Below are 20,824 nucleotides of genomic sequence, written 5' to 3' on the forward strand. Positions count from 1 at the left end.
TTCCACAACCCCCTACCACCCGACCACCCTACCCTACCATGCCTCCTAGGCATCCTTCTCGGTTTCTGATCCTTCCTTCTATGGTTTTTTTTTTCTGAATACTATACTATAGAGGTTTTCTGCCCAGTTCTTGCTATTCCTTTTTTGCTGTCTGTTTTATTACCTTTTTGCTATTTATTTATTACCACTAAGAACCCATACACACACACACACACACGCTCTCTTACCTACAGGACACACCCACTACAGCTTCATATATTCCGCACATCCGGCCTCCATGCCATGCCATACACTCCCTCCTACCTCCTACCTCCTACCTCCTACCCCAGCTCGCACTTTGAGGTCCCATAAACAAATATATTAAATTTTAATGCTTAATTTATGTGCAGATTAATTTCGTACATTTTTCGTGGCCCAGATTAGTTTCCGCCTCCCCCATCTCCAGGCCCGGAATATTCTCTTAAACGCTTGTTAAATTAATTTTGTATGGATTTCGCGTTTAATACGTTCAAGGATCTGCAATATCCGAATATCCGAGATTACCGAGGCATCGAAAGCAACACAATTTGCTAAAAAAAAAAAAACGTCACAGAATCAAATAAATATTCGTACGCCGGTCGGACCAAAATGGCAAATGCCAAATACCTTTTTGGCCGAGAAAGCCCTGGCCTGGTGGCAATAGGCCATTTATTCAAATAAACATTCGTATTCTCAAATGAAATGAATAAATTTCTGTTTCTGGTAATCTTATCGATTTTTTGTTTCCTCAACTCTACTGGCACTGAGCCCCAGAACCACTTTCATTTCGGCTTTAAAAAATATTTGTAATCTGGGGATTAAGTTTGGGGGTTTCTATTGTTGAGTTAGGTGGCAACCCTAGGCTGTCTAGTGGTGGGGGCTTTAAAGTCGATAACTTTCGATTAGTTTCCTTTCGATTAGTTTTTAAAAAGGAAATAGATAATAAGAAAATACATCCACTAAAACCATTTAATAAAGAAAACTTTTATATAACTTCCATAAGAAGATCTTTTTTTCCAGCGATTTATGGGTTTTTTAATCGATAACTATCGATAAGCTTTTCGAAAGAGAGACTTCCTAGTCCGCCAAACAAAAATAATAAGAAAATAAATCTATCCCACATTTTATGAAACAAATCTACATATAATTTCAATAAATTTACCTTTTTTAGGAGTTTTATTATTGTTTTAGGTTTAAAATCGATACCTTTCGATTCCTTTTTAGATAACAAAGCTGTTATGGTCTGCACAACCCAAATAAAAACACATCCACCTTTTATCTCGTCCAATTAATAAAGAAAACCTACATATAACTGCGATAAGATAGAAAGATAGAGTTTTAGTATGTAGTTTATAAGGTCTTCACTCGATAACTTTCGATTTCAGGAGAGCTTAGTGACCTTTTTAAACAAAAAACAGCTGTCAAAAGTATTTAAACCCAAAATAAAAAGAAAATACATCCCCACAATCATTGAATGGAGATAAACTTCATATAATCTCTCCAAGTAGAGCTATAGAGTTAAAGTAGTAGGCTTAGAGTTATAGTTCAAAGTCGATAACTTTCGATTTTAGGAAAGCAAGGCCACCTGATTAGATAAAGAAAGCTATTATCTGTAGAAGAGAAATAAAAAGAAATAAAACCTTAATTTAACTTCGATAAGTAGAGCTTTATTCAGCAGTTATTCTCACCTTCCATCAAAATGGGGGAGTCTCGCTACTTATCGATCCGAATTGTACATTAAAACTAGACAAACTTGATGAAAATTTAACCAGAAGGTGGAACGTATAGAATTCGATTACAAATGGCCGAAAGGGGGATAGGATAGATTTTCGGAAAGTGCTGGCGGTGGCGGATGATCGGGATCAAAGGATCCGCCACCGCAAAAATACGTTAACAATCTGATTAGTTATTCGGGCGTCCCTCCTCGTTGGGGACCTCAGCGATGGCCTCGACTTGTCCTTCGGTTTCTGCCTCAGAGCTGCACTCGATCTTGGCTTCAGTCTCAGCATGGACCTCAGAGCTGCACTCGATCTTGGCTTCAGTCTCAGCCTGGACCTCATCATGGTTCATGGCCATGGTTTCTGGCTCTTTCTCGGCAGCCTCTGGACTCATCTCGGCATTGACCTTCGGCACCTTGATGCCCATGATCTGCTGTTGCAGAATATGCTTCATCTTCTTGCCGAATGGAAGTGATCCCTTGGGACACTTCTCAATGGAGCAAACACCGGACTCCGACTCTGAACTGGCTTCGGCCTCCTCCTGGGTGCCATCTTCAGTCTCGCCTTCGGCATCGATCTCAGTGACATCTTCTTCGGTCATATTTTGGGCCTCGTCCTCGAATGATTCTTTCTCGCTGCTGGGGGCTATCTGATCTGTAAACGCTTCGAAATCATCGTTCAAGGCATTATCATTAAGGGACAAGTTCTCGAAGTTGATGTTGAAGTTCTCAAGATTGTAGTTCAGTGGCTCGGCATAGTTGGCATTCGAAGCGGCGGCGTCATTATCGTTATTGAAGTTATTAAAGTCGATGTTCAGAGTGGCATTGTGGTTGTACTGCTCATAGTTGGCGTTCATTTCGTCGTCATCGTGATTGAAGTTATTGTAGTTGACGTTCAGGGCGTCCTCATCATCGTTGTAGTGGTCCTCATCATAGTTCATGTAGACATTCTCACAGCCATCGCAGTGGCCAGCGTCCATCTCGAAGTCCAGCTCGGTGGCCACGTTGCCATCTTCGAGATTATCGCTGCCCTTGGACGCCGGCTGGCTAAAGATACTGTCCCCGGCCAGGGATTCGTCATCACCCACAAGGGTCTGGTCCATGTCGGAGCTATCCGACGGCACATTGGTCTTGTCCGAGTCGGCACTGAGATTGGAGCCATCTTCGGCCAGGTCCTGCGACAGGTTCTGGCTGCCAGTTGAGATATTATCGTCGACAGCCTCCTTGGGTCCGAAGTCACCGCCACCCTGACGGTCCTCCGATTCGGCTGGGGCATCTCCTCCACCATTCGGCTGAGCTCCGGAGTCTCCGGCCTCCACCAAGTGCTGCAGCATCTGGGCGCGCTTGTTGCGGCAGCGAATGCGATTGCGTGGCTTCTTGCCCTTCTTGCCGGTCTCCTTGCCCTGTCCTGGCAACTGGCGTCCGGTCTTCCCAGTCTGGGCCGCTTGGGCAGCCTGGGCGGCGGCGGCGGCGGCAGCTTGGGCGGCAGCAGCAGCTGCCTCGGCCTCCTTCTTGGCAACACTTGGCACACGCACCAACTCCCCGGTGATCACGAACAGATTGCTGACCACTGAGCCCTGGACCTTGGGCATTGGGACGATGATCTCGTTGCCGTCCTTCATCTGGACGCTGATCTGCTGGATGCCCGGCATCTGGTTGAGCGATAGCTTCCCAAGTGTAGCCTGCAGACGCTTCTCCTCCAGGTTCGAGGAGGTCTGGACGTGCTTGTGCTTACGGCGGACCGAGCCCTTGCCGCCAATACGTACCGAATCCTCCATCTTCTTCAACTTTACAATATCCATGATTTATTTATATTTCAATTCGATTTGTGCCGGAATTGTTTGGAATTTATTTTCGAAATTTTTTTTTAGTTTTTTTTTATTGAGAATAAATTTGCGTTGAGATACGTGCGTTACAAATGCTTCTACAAAAATGAATATAAAACGACTGGGGCATCAAACTGCTTGCCTTTTGAATTTTTTGCTTGATTTTGTTTTATTTGAAGTGTGAGGTGCCAGCTCCTCGTATTTATAGGCCCAGAGCCTCCTTTTCTCGCCCTTAATGCCAAAAAATCCCAACACTAGACTACTATGTTTTCGGCATCTTTTTTTTCCAGGGCTGACTTGATTATTTGCATTTTTGTCGAGATTTTAGTTACTTTTTACTTATAAAGTACATCTTATTTTTAGTTTTTTGGGGCTTTTTGGGGAACTAAAATCAGGATTAATTATTTTTGGTTTTATTTCAATTATTTGATTAAATCTAATTCATATTTAAGGCTTTCTATAGTCACCTATGTGGGTAGTTGACCCTTCATAGTTTCTTTTGTAACGAAAGCCTCGAAACTTCTACCACTAGAGGGTATCATATATCATCGAAAACACTTATTATTGTCTTTTTTTTTCTTGGAATAAGATATTATTTTTTTAAATATAAGACTTAAGGTATAAGCAATATTTTATACAATATTTCCTGAATATTAATATCATTATCTGATCTTTTTAGTGAAGTTCATAACCTCTCACAAGTACCGGGTATCATAGTGACATACATACATATATGTTAAAACCGAACTATTTTCTATTGGGGGTTTCCTCGGAATAATATTAAATATGTATACAATAATGAAATATCTTCTACAATATAGAAGAAATACTATTACTTATAACCTCGAATCTTCTAGAAGTTCCGGGTATAATATATTTCAAAAATACTCCTCTTTATTCGAATATTTCATGGAATAATATGAATATTATTATTCTCTAGAATATATCCCTAATACCATTACTTATATCTTCAAACCTCTCACAAGTACCGGGTATCACATACTCCAAAAATACTCTACTTTATACCATTATAATACCATTTTTTCATCGACTAATATGAAAAATATCATATAAATTGAATTATTCTCTACAATATAGCCACAAATATATAACCTCTTCCTTATACCATTATATATTTCATTCTGTCATGGAATTATATGAATAATCTTCTACAATATATCCAATGAATACTATTACTTATAACCTCAAACCTCCTAGAAGTACCGGCTATCATGTCTTCCAAAAATACTCTTCCTTATTCGATTTTGTCATGGAATAATGTGAATAATATCATTTATATTACAAAATATCTTCTACAATTTACCCAAAACACTATTACTTATAACCTCAAACCTCCTACAAGTACCGGGTATCATTTCATCAAACCTTCCCCCCCTTTTTTTTTAGTTTTTTTTTCACTAGAAACTACAATGATAGTGCAACAAAGAAGTGGCATCCACTAACAAAGTAACAAGGCAAGGGCCAAGCGGGGAAAAATACAAATAAAAAAGGGATCAGTTGAGCTTCAGAAACGACTAGAGGAGAGTGCTCTAAAGGATCCAAGGACTACTCGTATTAACCCAGAAAGTCTCCTTTTTGCAGGCATTTGTCCATCATGCGGCTAGTGGGCTGCTGATTAAATTGCGAGATTTTTTACTGCTTCCAGTGGCCCAGTGGCTTGAATTGTTTCGGTTTCAGATTCTGGGTTTTTGTTGGCGGGCCTCGTAAACATTTCAGTGCAATAAACGTTTTATTTGATTTTATTTGTTTTAATGCGGCGTTCAACCTCAAGCCACCTCTCTCCGCGAAGGACACTGCGAAAAAGGACACTATTCCTTATTATTTGTTTCCCTAATTTTGGTCACACTTTTCCACGGACATTAGAGTTGGCTTTGAAAAATATATCATACTCATGACTCATCGTTTTGTTTTTACTATAATATTTTTTTTTTTTTTAAATCCCATGTCCTGGCATGTCCTTTTTCTTTTGCGACGGTGCATTTGAGTAGAAAACAGTTCAGCGCTTCTGCCAATGGCCACAGGCTGTTTGCTTGGCGCGTTGGAATGTTTTTTTCGCAGTCACTGTTTGCCTCCTGCTCCCTCCCACCCTGGCAGGACATCCCCCCTTTACCACCCCCACCCCCTCTATAGAGCCTCTGTCTCTGCCGCAGTCAGCTTCTCAGTTGCAATGAGATGTGGCGACCGCGTAAAAAGCTCGCGGCATGTTGCCTGCCCCTGCTCCTGCCCCTGCCGCTCCTGATCCTGCTCCTGCAGCTCATTTTGAGGCACACAGTATGTGTGTGGGAGTGTGGGGGGTAATCTAGTTTTTGACCAGCTCTACCCCACCACCCCCCTCCCTCTATAACCTCCATTTTTTGGCACAAAAGCCGCACAGTTGTTAATAGAAAAAGAGAAAGAACTTTAACTTTGTTGTTGCAACAAAAAAAGGAAAGTGGGCGTGGCTACCTCCAGGACATGACACACACAGTGGAATGCGGTCATTGTTACGCTCATAAACACACCTCCGAGGGAGTGAGAGGGGTAGATAGGAGGGACAGAGACAGGGAGAGGAATATACATCCCAACCGCATTATCATCAACTGCCAAAAACTGACCAGCCGAGTCAGGTGAAAAAGGGCAGAGGGCGGGCGGGGATGATGTTGAAATATTTTCTGCAATGTTGCACATTTATACAAGAGAGTGAGAGAGAGACAGGGAGATGGTGCTAACCTGCCACAACCCCACCCCCACCTCCACCTCCACCTCCATCCCCACAACGATTTACGGCCCAAGAGGACGAGTTCGAGTCCTTTCGATGCATTTTGTTAGATAATTTTTTTGTTTTTTTGTTTTTTTTGTTACTTGCTTTCTGATTTACAACAAGTGCCCCAGGGAGACAAGGGCAGGTAAGCTAAAAAGAGATAGAAACAGAGAGAGAGAGGGAGAGAGAGAGGGAGACAGGACGAGTCTGTGGCAGTGGCATAATCTACAGTTTGCGTTTTCAATGACTGTCAGCAAGTGCATTTGGAGTTATGTCAGTCGGAGAATGCATTGGAAAAGGCCAAGAAAAGAGGAAGGGAAAGGAAAGGTCAAAGGTGAAGAAGGAGGAGGGAGGAGGGAGGAGGGAGAGAAAGAGAAGAAGGTGTGGCAAGGACCTAGAACGGAAATGAAAGGCAAAGGTAAGCAATGGAGTGCCAACTGGCGATGACTGCATCCTGATTGTGTTGACCACAGTGCCAAAGTGGATGGTGTAGTCATGGCTATCCTTTGGTTATCCTTCGGCCATCCTTTGGCTATCCTTCTTCTATATCCTTTGCCATCCTTGCTCTCCCCTGGCAACTCAATCGCAAATCAAAAATAGCATAAGAAATTTGTAATACAGCTCCTTGGTCCTTGCTCCTTGCAGCTCGAATTGGAAATAAAAATGCCATAAAGGTGTTGCCATGACACTTGATTTCTCTTTCTTAAACTTGAAATTTAATATTTAATATTCCTAAAGTTAAATTAATATTTAAATTTAATAATAAACTCGAGCAGTAAGGCAGAAGTCCTTTTGGAAGTACTTCACTTTGCCAGCTTTGGTGACAAATGGATTTGAAGAGTGAAAGGAGCCGTCAACTGCAGTTATCCGCTCAGGTGCCCCTCCCCCACCCCCCCAGCCATATCCTATTTTCCATGTCCTTGCTAGAACTCCCCTCTCTTCAGCCCCCTCTTAATATCCCCCCTCAACTGTCATCTGGGGCTGGGGCGACAAACAAAGGACGAAACAAATGAACAATTGTCACCTTTTCTGCCATTGGAGGGGGGAGAGTAGGTAGTGGGGGAGTGGGGAAGTGGGGGAGTATCCTTAAGCTTTCCTTTTTTCCCGTTATACCACCATCCACCCCCTTCCCCCTCTAGCCATTGTGTTTTCCGGGCCATCGGCGCCGCATGTGAGGCGTCTATTGCTTTGGAAATCGCTTCGCTTCATCTGATTTAGCGTCAAGTGGGGAAATTATAAGGCCTACACTGAGAGAAAAGGCCACAATCCCCCATCTGTGATGTGTCAGAATGCCTTACACTATCCTTAAAACAGGACCTTAAGCGGCTCAGTCGGTCTGAAGGCTGCAGTTAAGTTGATTAATTGCAAATTTTAAGAAAACAAACTGCAAGTCAAGATGGGGGGTTTTGGGTCTTTGGTCTGTGGAATTACACTGAGAGAAATGCCCCCGGACATGGGTAGAGAGTTTAAAGCCATGAGGGGGGTAGTGAGGGAGGACTCTCCCGGCAAAAACATCCTGCTGGTACTCTGGAAGCACCAGCAGCCGCTCAGGCAGGCAAAATTAAATTAAGCAAATGCCTCGCAAACTGTCTGCCACACACACACTCACACACACACTCAAACACATACACACACACTCTGAAACAAAAAGGATCTCAGCATCATGTGTGTGTGTGTTTGGAAATGGATTTTTAGGTTTTTCTGAGGCTCTGAGTGAACGATTTGCTGGCCGTTTTTTTCTGTCACGCGCGCTTTGTTTGCCATTTTGAAAAATGCCCAACACACACACACACCCACTCCACACACACACACCCACTCGGTTTTGGCCAAGAAGTGTAGACCAAAAAGAGGGTAGCAGGGGGGACTCACGTTCCGTTCATAACTGAAATTCAGGCTTTAAAGGCTTCGTCTGTGAGAAGCTGAAACGGATGAACCAGACAATGTCCAACAACTCCGGGTATCTGGACATAACCGATGTTATTGTTATCCTTGTTGTCCTTCTTCTTCTTGTAGTTGTTGTTGTTGTTGCTGTTGCCTTTCATATTTACGTCACCGAAAAGCTTAACCCGTTTATGCCATTAAAAGGGTTTCACAGCCCGCTGAAGCCAAAAACCCAAATAGGAAATAGGAAAAGGAAGAGTCCCCGACCGTAGAGTTTTGAAAAGAAAGTCCTTGCTGCTGCTGCTGCTGCTGCTCCTGCAAGGATGCCGACAGAGAGTTAGTTAGTGGGAGTGGGGGGAGGAGGAGGAGGGACTGGTCTAGTAGAGCTAGTAAGGAGTATGGCAGGACTAGGGGGGCGGGTTAAACTGAAGGGTTAATGAACGTGCCTGGCTACAGGCCATGGCTGGAAAGCATTTTTCCCAACAACCGATTTTTTCCCCTTTTTTTTGCCCAATTTTCTATGGCTTGGGGGGACTTTTATACAAAATTTAAGCTGTCATCGGATCATCTTAATATAGAGTTTTAAATTAAGTTAAATTGATTATTTTTTTAGTGTTTTTTTTTAAAGAAAATTAAAAGAAAAGCTGGGCTTACTTCATAGGAATCATAAATCTGAGTAGAGTTTATATCTTTTTTGTAAGACAAGTATCGGGTACTACTCTTTTCGATATATTTCCTTATCGCTTTTTATTTTTAATTAGTTAATTAAATTTTAATTATTAATTTTTAATTGATTTTTTGTAGAGGAAGTTAAATGAAAAGTGGGTTTTTCTTCAGAGAAGTCATTTCTAACTCTAATCCAAGTCCATTGCTTAGTTTTTTTTTTAAGAAAATTATTATTTTTTATTATTTTTGATATTTTCTTCATATTTTTAATAAAGAATTAACAAGTTAAGTATTAAATATTGTTTTTTATTTGATTATTTTTTATTAGGTTTATTGAAAAGCTAACCTTACTTTTTAATAAATCTCAATCCTTGTATCTTTTCTTTGATTTTTTGTAAGAAAAGTACCGGGTATTAAGTTTTATTATATTAATTTTACTTTTAACTTTTAATTACTTTATTTTTTTAAATTAATAACAATATAATAATGTTTTAAATATTAATTTATGATGAAAAGCAGGCTCCTCTGGTTATCTTTTAAAAAAAAAGTACCGGATATTAATAATTTTCTGAAATCTATTTAATTTTTGAATTAAGAATTAACAAATTAAGTTTCTAAAATAAGTTTTTAGTTAGTTTTTCATAAAGAATTTAATGAATAAAGTTTTAAGTTTTAAGTATTAATAAAAAGACGTCTATCCAAGTTCCTATCTTCTCATTTTTGTAAGAAAAGTACCGGGTATTACCCATTTTTACTCTTTTTATTTTATTGATATTAATAATAAATAGAAATAAACATTAAAATATTGTTTTCTTGTTAATTTTTACAGAGTAGAAAAAAAGCCAAGACCCTATTCCCTTTGTTTTTGTGACAAAAGTACCGGGTATAATTGATATAAATATTTAATAATTTTTCCCCCAGCCCCTCACAAGCTTTATGGCTCACACTACATTAGCTTTGGCATTCAATATTTATCTTAATTACGTTATGGTAATAAAAAAAACACAATATTTAAGGCCAGTCTTTGCTCTTATTTGCATTCTTGTGCCTCGTTTTAATCAAAACATTGAAAAAAGCTCAGCATAGAGCCTCGTCCAGTGATTCATTGGTTTATTTATATTGCTATTTTAATCGGATAATATTTTGTTTCTTAATTTGTTCCCTCCATATACTCCATATACTATATATACTATATATATATATCCTTTTTTGTGTATCGATTTTCAGCTCAATTAATTGAAAATGAAAACTAAGAGCGATGTGCTTTCATATTCATGGGAATTTAATCGTATTGCGGACATAAAGCGTCCCCGAATGCATTATGTTATTTCAGGTATTTTAATCTTTAATTTTTCAGCTCTCCTCAGAGTCCTCCTTTGTCCATCCTGCACTCCTGTTGCCCTCTGTAGTCCTGTAGCCAGTTGGAAACTATTTTTAGTGCCCAAGTTTCTTAATAAATTTTCCAGCATCGTTCTTTTATGATTATTTGAAAGTGGGCATGGGTATGGGTATGGGTATCAGTATGAGGGTGGATATGCGGGTGAGAGGTCAGAGGTCGAAGCCCAGTTCGCAGTTCTCAGAGTGAAAAGTTCGCAAATGTGGCCAACACACAGCCTGTGCACTTGGCCCTGGAAAGTGGCGCGTGGCGGTTCAAAATGAAAATGAAATCGGCATAAAACACGACAAGTGGAAGCCATTAAGGGCCAAAGGAATATGGGTAATGGGTGGTTGGGTCGAGTCCTTCAGGTGGCTCCTCAAAGTGGTCTCCGGATATAAATTGAAAATGCCAGACGAAAAGAAAGTAATCGAAGTATTTTTTTGTTGAAAAAGGAAATATAATGAAGGACACGATTAATTGACAGATCCGAGGCTGAAAACTATTCATGCATTAATATCCTCTTTCAGGCTCTCTTTCAGGCTCTCTTTCCCCTTTATTCTTTTCATGTCCTGTTGCAAGGATTTCCTACAAATTACTTTTCAATCCGACAGAATATGGTTTGAAACTACAAGTCCTATGATATATGATAATTGTATCCTTCAAAATCCATTTAAAAAATTCCTTAAACACCAGAAGAAGCTTCGACTCCTTCTCGTCCTTTGAAAAGTTGTTCCTTTCTTTGCTGTTATTTATGTATTTGTTTATCTATTCCTCTTACTTTGCTGCTTCCAGGATAAACAACCGTATTTTTTTTCTCTCTCTGTGGGTGTCCTTTTTGCCTCTGTGTGTGTGATGATATTTTTCGGTCAATATCAATATGTGGGTAACCCCCACCCTCCACCCACCACCCACCAAAAAAGAAAACACCTGCACTGGGAGGGTGCTCCCATTTTTATCCAACATGCCAGCGCGAAAATACTTTCCCCATACAAAAATCCACACATACACACACACACACACACACAGAAAAAGGATGCAGAGGACGCAGGACGAAGGACGAACTAAAAGCGCATGAAGCATAAATTTCGCATTAACGTAAAGCGCGAAAAAAAAAAACGAACGAACGAAAAGAAAAGAAAACAACACTGCCGGCTGAAGAAAGAAGGGCTGGAAGGGCGACACAAAATATGCAATAATAATGCCAAAAATAAATACCAAAAATATACCAAAACACACACACACACACACACACATATATCTAGTGGGTCTAGGGGGGCTAGCGGAATAAAAGTAAATAAAAAGGATGCACAAAGGAATGGCTGAGGAGCGGAAATGCAAAGCACAAGCAGCCTAGATTACTCATGCGCCCCGTGTGCTCCGTTGCATAGAAGAAGAAAAGGGGGGGAGGTGGCGAAGGGGGGTCTCTGAGGAAGAGGGTCAAAGGGGCAGAGGGAGGGGGTGTAGTCCTTCGAAAGAGCTCACCTAAGCGGTAGAGATGCCAGACAGCATTTTAAAATATTTTTCTTTTTGGGAAATATTTTAATTGTAAGGACTTTTGATCCTTAAATGTCTATAATAACTACACTATTGTATGATTTATAAAACGGAATAATATTATACTGCATAACCATGTCCTTTAACACCATTTTTTATCCTTCACTTGCCACTAAAAAATATTCAAAAATCTTTATTGAAACTTTTTCTGAAATCCAATACTCTTTAAAAGAGAACAAAAGGACGAAAAGACATCAGGACGAAAGGATCTAGTAAATATTTGTATATAGCTATGTTTTGTGTGTATATTTGTAGCTCTATTCCCTGATCCTTTAACAGGACCTGTACACAAAACTGTACTGCATTCGCATTTTTATTATTTTATTGCCTTTTTGCGGATTCGCTGCCTTTGCCATCGCATCGCTGTTTTTGATAGTTTTTTGAGTGCACGGCATATATCCATATCCTTGCAACATCCCTTGCAGCCCCCCTCCCAACTACCCCTGCCTAGTCTATCTATCTAGGGTTGTATCTGTGTGCCTCGCTTAGGCAAATCCGGGCGTACTTGTGAATATTTCACGCTGCTTGTTGACGTTGCCACAGTTGCTGATTCCACAGTAGCTGCAACAGAAGCCGTGGCTCTGCTGAGCTGAAGCTAGTCCTGTATCCTGTGGCAAGGACCAAGAGAGAGAGAGATGGAACGGCTGCTGGAATAGCTGCCACCGACTTTGGCCACTGCTAACAACGTTTGACAAACAACAACAGCAGTAGTGTGCCTCGGTCTGGTCTGGTATTTATAAGCAGGATGCTGGGGATGCACGTTGCAGGACTCACAAGGATACCGAGCTGATATGCTTATGTTTAAGTTGGCAAATAACACGCTTTTTATACGAGTATGCTGATATCATTATAAGTGTGCTGCGAATAATAAACTCAAAGCAAAGGTGGGCCCGACATCTCAGCCAAACATTATCATAGTCCTGCAAACGGATTTATGTCCTTCTGACTTTCTATATGTGTGTGTGTGTGTGTGTGTGTGTTGGGGAAAAGCAAACTTCAAACATTAATGGTCGCCAAAGACAACAATGGTGGAAAGGCAGAAGGAGACACCAAGGCAACACACTCTCGTACCAAATATTATTTTTCATCGACATCGTTAGCAGGATGAAGCATAAGGACGACGGAGGACACTCTCTTAATGATTTAACTTCATTAACTGGTAATTCCAACGAAATTTAATGAGTCCTTTTTCTCTAATCAATGATCGGAGAAAACTTTTTCCTATTAATTATTTGAATAATTTGAAAAGGATATAGGAAGTACTAAGTATGGCATGTCCTTGATAATCCTTAATCCTTAATTTGTCAACAGTGGCAATTGCAACTGGTCTGAAATAAATGCCACATGTGGCATGCGTAATGAGTGAAAAGCTCCCAAGGCCCCCTCTAGTCCAAAAATTATTGCCTACTTTTTAGGGCAACGAGGACAACTTTAATCACTCTGCAGTCTGATTTGTGGTTTTGTTCGAGGGGGAAAGAGGGGTTTCCCGACCACAGGTCAAAAATAAACAAAGCTCTTATTGGGTTAATGCCCCCTATCCCCCCCTTGCCCCTTGGCCCCGTGAAAAAAATGTCAATGTAATATGTAAGTGGGTCTCACTGTGAGAGTGTATGCGAGAGTGTATTACATGTGCCTGTTAAGTAGTTAACGCTGTTGTTGTATTGTTGTTGTCGACTTTTGGCTTCTAATGCGTTCATTGGCAGGAGAAGCAGCAGTAGCAGTAGCAGTAGCACTAAGGACGAAGGACCAACCAAGCAAACCAGACAAACAACAGTTTTGCATTAGTATGCGAGTATGCGAGCCACTCGTTTCGTGTACCAGTTTTTGGTCCTTGTCGTCCTTGCAACTGGCTTTTTGGGGCCCCAGACTAGACATTTGTGTTAATTTAATAGCCCCACCACCCCTTCCTCGCCCCCCCCCCTGCTGGCGACGAAAACTGCGTCAAAAATGAACTGAAAGTTGCCAACAGTGCGGATACGTGATACTCTATCACAAAGAACAGAATATCAAGTATACGCCAGGTAGGCCGTACAATAATTTGTTTCCTGACACTTTTCTCTTAAAAAAAAAAAAAAAAGGGAAAAAAACATAATAAAATGTTTAACTCAGGTAGTAGCAACATCTGGAGGTCCTTCATGCAGGACCTCACACATATGTTTATTTTTTTTTTTTGAATTTTTTTTCTGACAGAACCCTTAACTGGCTGCTGATATTGTTCTTGTTCTTGTTACTATTAAAACGCAATTTTCATTTTGCGCCAAACATTAAGCTTGGTAGGGCCTTAGATGGCCTTGACTCTTTTTGTTGTGCAGCAGCTTGTGGCAGGCAGGCAGGCAGGGTGGCAGGGTGGCAGGGTGGCAGGTCGGGGTGGCAAAAATATGCCGCATTTATGTGAAGAACATTTGAAAAATTTTACACCACCAAACGAGGAAACAACAACAACAAGTAAAAAACAAAGAATATGAACAAATTAAAATGGAAATTTACGATGGCAGGAGATTGGAGAAGAAAGCCCAGCGGAAGATGTTCATGTTAAGAAATATTTAAAACCCGAATTTTGACGCGTGCCAAGAAAATAAAACACAAGAATGCCAGACAAGGGCGTCATACCAAAAAAACCATACCAAAAAAAACATAAAAATGAAAGGAAAACCCTAGAACATGAACATTAATTAAGGTATATAACTTGATTGTAATGAGAAGGGAGGGCCAGGACGGGCCAAGGATGCTTCGTTAAAGGATTCGTCTAGAATTCGAATAGGAATTTTGGTCTAAGAACAGAAATTAGGCATCTATATAGAAGAAAAAATGATAAAATATGAAGTGACAGGCTCGAAGGACCAAAAACGAAGCTAGGAAGCTGGAAGCTCCCATTAGGAGCGAACTGAGAACCAAGAACCGAGGTTAATTACATAATAACCTTTGAAATGTAATTAAGCGCAGACACCGCACGCACACTTGTGTCTATATGAGTGTGTGTGTGTGTGGGGTGTGTGTGTGTGTGTGTGTGTATACATTTTGTGGCATGAACAACAACAATGAAAAGCGCAAAACCCCATGCCGCGCCGCATGAATAATGCATCGATATCAGGGCCAAGTGCCTACTGCATATATGTGTAACGTGTAACGAATACCCGGCTGGAGGATATTTCCCCGATTTGACCCGCACGTTAACTGTTCCGGCTCTGGCTCGTCGGTGGCGTGGTGTTTGGGGTTTTGGCCAAAATAAAGGGGTGCCTTGTCAGGAATGAAAATTATTTAATTTAAGAAACGTGCGTACTAATAATGACGAGATAAGCTACCGGACGAGCTAGACCGTGAACTGTAACAAACTACCAAAAAAGAACAGAAAAAAAAACAGGAAGACACAAATTTGCAAAGTTGGTCGGATCGCTCCTTGATGTAATAGGAGCTAGTGTCGCCCTCCCTACCGTGATCATGCTTCTCCTAAATACCGGTTTTCCCATGATCCCTTCTTCGGCAAGCGCTACTGAGGCGGGTTTACGAAATCAAAAAATTTTGTTTTTAAACAGACATTATAAACTTATTTATTACCGCTAAAATGGACTTGATATAGTATTGGAGGTTATAAATTTCATGTGCATAATTAAACTACAGATTAATAAAATAATAAAAATATTTAAATTAAAAGAAAGGAATTCGAAAAAATTTATCTCAAAAAAAATATATTAATCCTAGGGTTCAATTGCTAACCATGGTAAAGCGTGGTCGCTTAGCAAAAATTAATTAAGAGTAATAAAAAAAGGTTACTTCAATTTAATATGGCTCTCATTATCATTATTATCATTATCTGACACTTTTATAATTATAGATGAAAAATCTCACTCACTCTTTTTATTACGCCATCCACCGTCGAAAGCTTTCTAAGGCTGCTGCGCTGTGAAATAAAAAATGATCATCGCACACCAAAAATAATAATAATAATAATTCTAGAATTCGATCAGCACATAATATGGGTTTTTTCCCGAATTAGGGACTTTTGCCGCTTTTTCACTTTTTCCTTACTTTACCATAATTAAAATTAATCCCTAAATTCAAAATATTACTTTACTAGTTTACAATAACAAAATCACTTATCCTAAGCTCAACTCAGCTGTTCAACACACGGATATTACTCTCTCACTCTCCGCTCTACCAAAGTTCAATGACCCCAGTGGACCATTGGGGAGCTATGCTCTATCCCTCACTCTCCACCGGGATGCACCGCGTGTTCTCGCCTTCTCGCTTTTTGGCGAAACCGCAACGGCTCCCTTGCACTTCCGCCTGTCTCCCTTACTCCTACATCTAGTCTCGGAGTGTCATATGAGACGATTGGAGCTTTTTCTTTAGTTTCTTTTTCGTTGCGTTTGGGGCTTTGACGAGCAGAGGGAGTGGGGCTTTTTGGCAGCGGTTACTTTTTTTGAGCCTATTTAAAACTGCATGACTTAGGCACAATATTAATAATTAAGAATAATTATGAATTCACAATATTAACTACTTAAACTACACTTAAGCACTACAAATCACGCCGAATTTAGGTTTTTTTTTTCTCTTTTCCTTTCCCCTCGCGTAATCAGCGGAAGGTGTAAAAGTCGCCGACTGGGACGGTTCGCCAATTAGAAGATTTCGCGACGAGCCCCCGCACCAGGGACCACGATAATTCCGGAATCACGCCGACTCCGTGGGCTTGAGAACGCGAACTGCTCCAGTCCCGAAGCTTCGCTTCTTCGTCTAGGGTTCCTGACTTAGGGAGCTCCAACCTAAGCAAAGTACGCGGCGTTAAACCTCCTCTCTTATAATAGCTAATTCCTCCCCCGCACGCTTACCTCTCGACTCAGCGCCAACCACAGAAATTATTATTGATTCGCACTAGTTTAATAGTTCACACTTTCTTAGGCAAACGCTTTTAACTTTTCTTTACACAAATGCCTTTACACAAAGACCTTTTCTTTCACTTTTCTTCTGGGGTTTTAAGCTACCTTTCTGGATGAGGTCCGGATGGGAAAAGAAAGGGCTTCCAGCCGCGAGCTACGAGGAACCCCGTGCCCGCTATTCGGAAGATTTTACCTAGTTTACCCGGTCCTAAATTTCTCCACCCATTTCTCTCGCTGGGGAGCAGCGCTGCCACTAAAAACCTGCCCGTTTCGCTAGAAAGTTTGACAATCAGTCGCTCCCAAACCTCCTAGGCCAAACTATTTGCTACAAGCCTTTTACAAAATCCCCCCCGACCAAAATCAGACTTGGGGTTGCATTTAAACTTCTCAACCCACAAGGCTGATCGCTTGTAGCTAAGCCTGACGAATATCTTTGCCATGGTACCGACCGACAAGCTTTCCATTCAAATCTTCTAGTTCGTAAATTGAGCCCCCTATTTTCTTTCTCACTCTAGCTTTTACAAATAAGGGAGCCAGCTTAGCATTGTAACCTGCTTGGAAACAGCTCTGTTTGAAATTTCGCCGATAAACTTCTTGCCCAACCCCATACGATACTTCGCGCGTCCTAAGATTGTAATGACGCTGGTTCCTCTCATACTGTTTTTCGCATATTTCAGCCGCTTTCTTTCTGACTACCTCGAGGGAGTCCTCACGACTAAATGTAGCTGCTTTATCTTCTAGCATAGACAAATTCCTCAATAAGGAGTAAGTTGCCCCAGATGTAACCATCTGCTGCCCAAAAACCATATAGTACGGGGTACATCCCAGACCGGAATGAGTTGCCGATCTCAGCGCGCAACTTATTTTACTAAGATTTTCGTCCCAGTCTTTTTGATCGCTGCGAATATAAGCGCGAATGCCTGCAATCACAGAGCGATTTACTCGCTCAGAAGCGTTAGCCTGCGGAGCGTGGACTGCCGTTAAAGTTTGCGTGATCCGATGCCTCCTAAGCATTTCTTGAAATCTCTCGGATCTGAACTGCGACCCATTATCGGAAACAATGCTCTCTGGGAACCCAAATGTATGAAAAAGATCCTCTTCCAAATACTTCAGAACTACCTCAGCGGTAAGTTTCTTTACGGCTCTAAGAAAAACGAATTTCGAATAATGGTCGAGCACAATAAAAATTCCTATATTCCCGCTACGAGACCTAGGATAGGGGCCTAAAAAATCAATGTAAAGGCGCTGGAAAAACCTCTGCGCCACGACTGCCTTTCCCATAGGTGGCTTCAACGCCGTATTCGGTGCTTTAGTCATCCTGCAACTTTCACAGGCGGAAACGTAGTCCTTCACGTCATTCACCATTCCGGGCCAAAAATAATATCGCCGAATCCTCTCCAGAGTTTTGTGAATACCCCCGTGAGACGCCAATGGATCGTCATGCGATCTTTTTAGCACCTCATGAATCATCGTCTTCGGTATCCACAATTTCCACGCGTACGCATCATTGAGGAGTTCGCCTTTTGAGTGTTCGGAGCGCCGATAAACCAGGGAATCCACAATTTTCAGATCCGGAAACTTGTCCAAATTATTTTTAATTCCCTCCATTAACTGGGTATACTCAGCGGACTTAAAATGTTCTGAGTCGATATCCACCAGCAACCCGCTATTAAAATCTATTGCGGCCATCTGTTCATGCTCAACTCTAGACAAAGCATCGGGAACAACATTTAGCTTTCCCTTTCGATGCTGGATTGCGAATCGAAACCCTTGCAACTTTAAAGCCCACCTTGCTAATCTGGTATTTAAATCATTCTGCGACATCAGCCACTTCAAGGACGCATGATCCGTGATGACGGTAAATTGTAGTCCTTCAACATATGCTCGGAATTTTTTTATGCTCACTAAAGCCGCAAGGCACTCCTGTTCCGTGACTGTGTAATTCCTTTGTGCTTTATTCAATTTCTTTGATACAAAGGCTATAGGTAATTCGTCCCCCGTCACCGATTTCTGCACTAGGACCCCTCCTACTCCTGTTTTACTAGCGTCACAGTGTATGAAGAAAGGCTTATCGAAGTCTGGGGTCTGCAACACTGGAGCACTTCCTAGCATATCCTTCAACTTCTCAAAAGCCTCTTTACCTTCTTGGGTCATCACAAACTTCCGCTTGTTTTGCAAAAGATCAGTCAACGGTGCCGATACCGACGCAAAATTGGTTATAAATTTTCGGTACCAACCGGCTAATCCCAGAAAGCTCCTTAATGCTTTGAGTGACGTTGGCAACGGAAAATTTGTAATCGCCGAGATTTTATCTGGGTCCGTTCGAATACCCCCATCACCTATTATGTGGCCCAAATATTTCACCGTTCGCCTACAGAATTTGCTCTTCTCCACATTCAAAGTTAAATTGGCCTCTTGGATTCGTTTAGCTACTGTTTCCAAAACTTCCACATGCTTCTCGAACGTATCGGAAATAACTAATAAATCGTCCAGATACACAAAAACTTCGTTTCTAAGTGAGGCAGGTATTACCTTGTCCATTAACCTCGTCATTGTTTGTGGAGCGTTGCAGAGGCCAAAAGGCATAACTTTATAATGATATAAAGGCCGCCCTGGTACTGTAAATGCAGTTTTAGCTTTCGATAGGGGATCCAAAGGGATTTGCCAGAACGCGTCTTTTAAGTCAAGGCTACTGATGAAATTTGCCTTGGGTAACCGACTCAGTATGCCATCGATTTGGGGAAGCGGATATGCATCCTTTTCCGTTACTTCGTTTACTTTTCTACTATCGAGACACACTCTTATTTTGCCTGGCTTTTGAACCAGTACGACTGGAGAAGACCACGGACTGTCGGACTCCTCAATAACTCCTAGTTTTAGCATCCTATCCACCTCGGCATAAAGCAATTTCTCAATGGCCGGCGATACAGGAAAGTGCCGTTGCTTAATGGGCTTCGCTGTCCCGGTGTCTATTGTATGCATCAAAACGGAGGTCCTACCCAGTCCCGATATCGCAAATGATGGAAAGCTTTTAATAACTTTTTCTAATCTAAGTTGCTGCCCTTTTGATAACGAATGCAGCTCCGCATCTCCTGAGATCTCTGAGATAGCTAGGGTAGGCGGCAACAGCTCGTAAGCTGTCCAAAAATCTATTCCTAAATAAATATCTTGCCTCAAAGAGGGGATTATATGAAATTCTAATTCCCTTTTCATTCCTTTATATTCTATCAATGTCTTAAATTTACCTATTATTTGTTGCTTATTTCCATCGGCAGTACACGCACCAGCTAAAACCTTTTTAAAAGGCTTTCTACTGCATATATACTCCTTAGCCAGCTGCCCACCTATACAAGATATAGCAGCGCCTGTATCTAACAACCCTCTTCTTTTCTTTTCTAGTAAATTAACTTCTGCGTAGGGCCTATTGTCGCCATAATTTCTCCTAATGCTAGCGATTTCTTTTACTGTCTTCCAGTAATTCCTTTGTCGCTGACTGTTTCGCGAGACAGATCTGCCCTCGTTCTTCAGCATTGGCAGGTGTAATTTTCGGAACTTTTCCAGCTTAGTATGCCAGACTTGCAATCCCGCATCTCCGGAAGGGGAATTTTCTACCCTAAGCGCTCCACCCCCACTAACTACTGCTGGTCCTCCAAGCCTGTCTGTCGGTTGGGAACACTTGCTTTGGAACGCGGTGTTGCAGTGTTCCTGCGGGAGTTTTTTGTGCATCTTTCACAAGAGGGTTTATAAGCATTCGGAAGCCCACAACCATAACAAAAGATTTTCCTTTTTGAGGCGCAATCTTGGTATCTATGCCCTTCCTTTCTACAGTTCCAACAGACCAAAGCAAAGGCACTTATTTCTTCTTGAAGTTCTTCTTCCCCAAATTCTTCGGCATCGTCGGCTTCCACCTCCTCGCAAAGTTCACTGATCGGTTTTCTTAAGGGAAATGGTTTTTGGTACCCGTGATGTTTGCGCATCTCTTCTATAAAGAATTCCCTTTTTCTAACCGTATCCCTTAAATTCTCCATGGACTCGAAGCTTAAGTTCAGAATCTCGTGCTGTATTTCTGGACGTAAATTTCGCCGTACTATTTCCACTAGTGTTTCTTCAGATATAGGCTGGCTAAGTCGGTCAGTAAGCTTTAAAATG

General features: G+C 41.4%; 2 protein-coding genes across 7 annotated transcripts in view; both read right to left on the minus strand.

Moving 5' to 3' along the window:
* LOC6505218 (zwei Ig domain protein zig-8) overlaps positions 1-20,824 on the minus strand; it is a 174,792-nt gene that overhangs the window by 103,378 nt on the left and 50,590 nt on the right. The gene's annotated exons all lie outside the window — the stretch shown is intronic.
* Positions 1,664-3,744, minus strand: LOC6505216 (general transcriptional corepressor trfA). Of its 2 annotated transcripts, XM_032451945.2 has the most exons (2): positions 2,032-3,744; positions 1,664-1,989 (listed from the first exon to the last, which is right to left on the minus strand). In XM_032451945.2, the coding sequence occupies exons 1-2, from the start codon at positions 3,535-3,537 to the stop codon at positions 1,921-1,923; spliced, it is 1,575 nt and encodes a 524-aa protein (XP_032307836.1). In that variant the 5' UTR covers positions 3,538-3,744; the 3' UTR covers positions 1,664-1,920. The 2 variants fall into 2 exon arrangements, with proteins under 2 accessions (XP_032307836.1, XP_001965562.1); XM_001965526.4 differs by having other exon boundaries at positions 1,664-3,744.

The sequence above is a fragment of the Drosophila ananassae genome, chromosome XR (genome assembly GCF_017639315.1).
Source record: "Drosophila ananassae strain 14024-0371.13 chromosome XR, ASM1763931v2, whole genome shotgun sequence".
Lineage (NCBI taxonomy): Eukaryota > Metazoa > Arthropoda > Insecta > Diptera > Drosophilidae > Drosophila > Drosophila ananassae.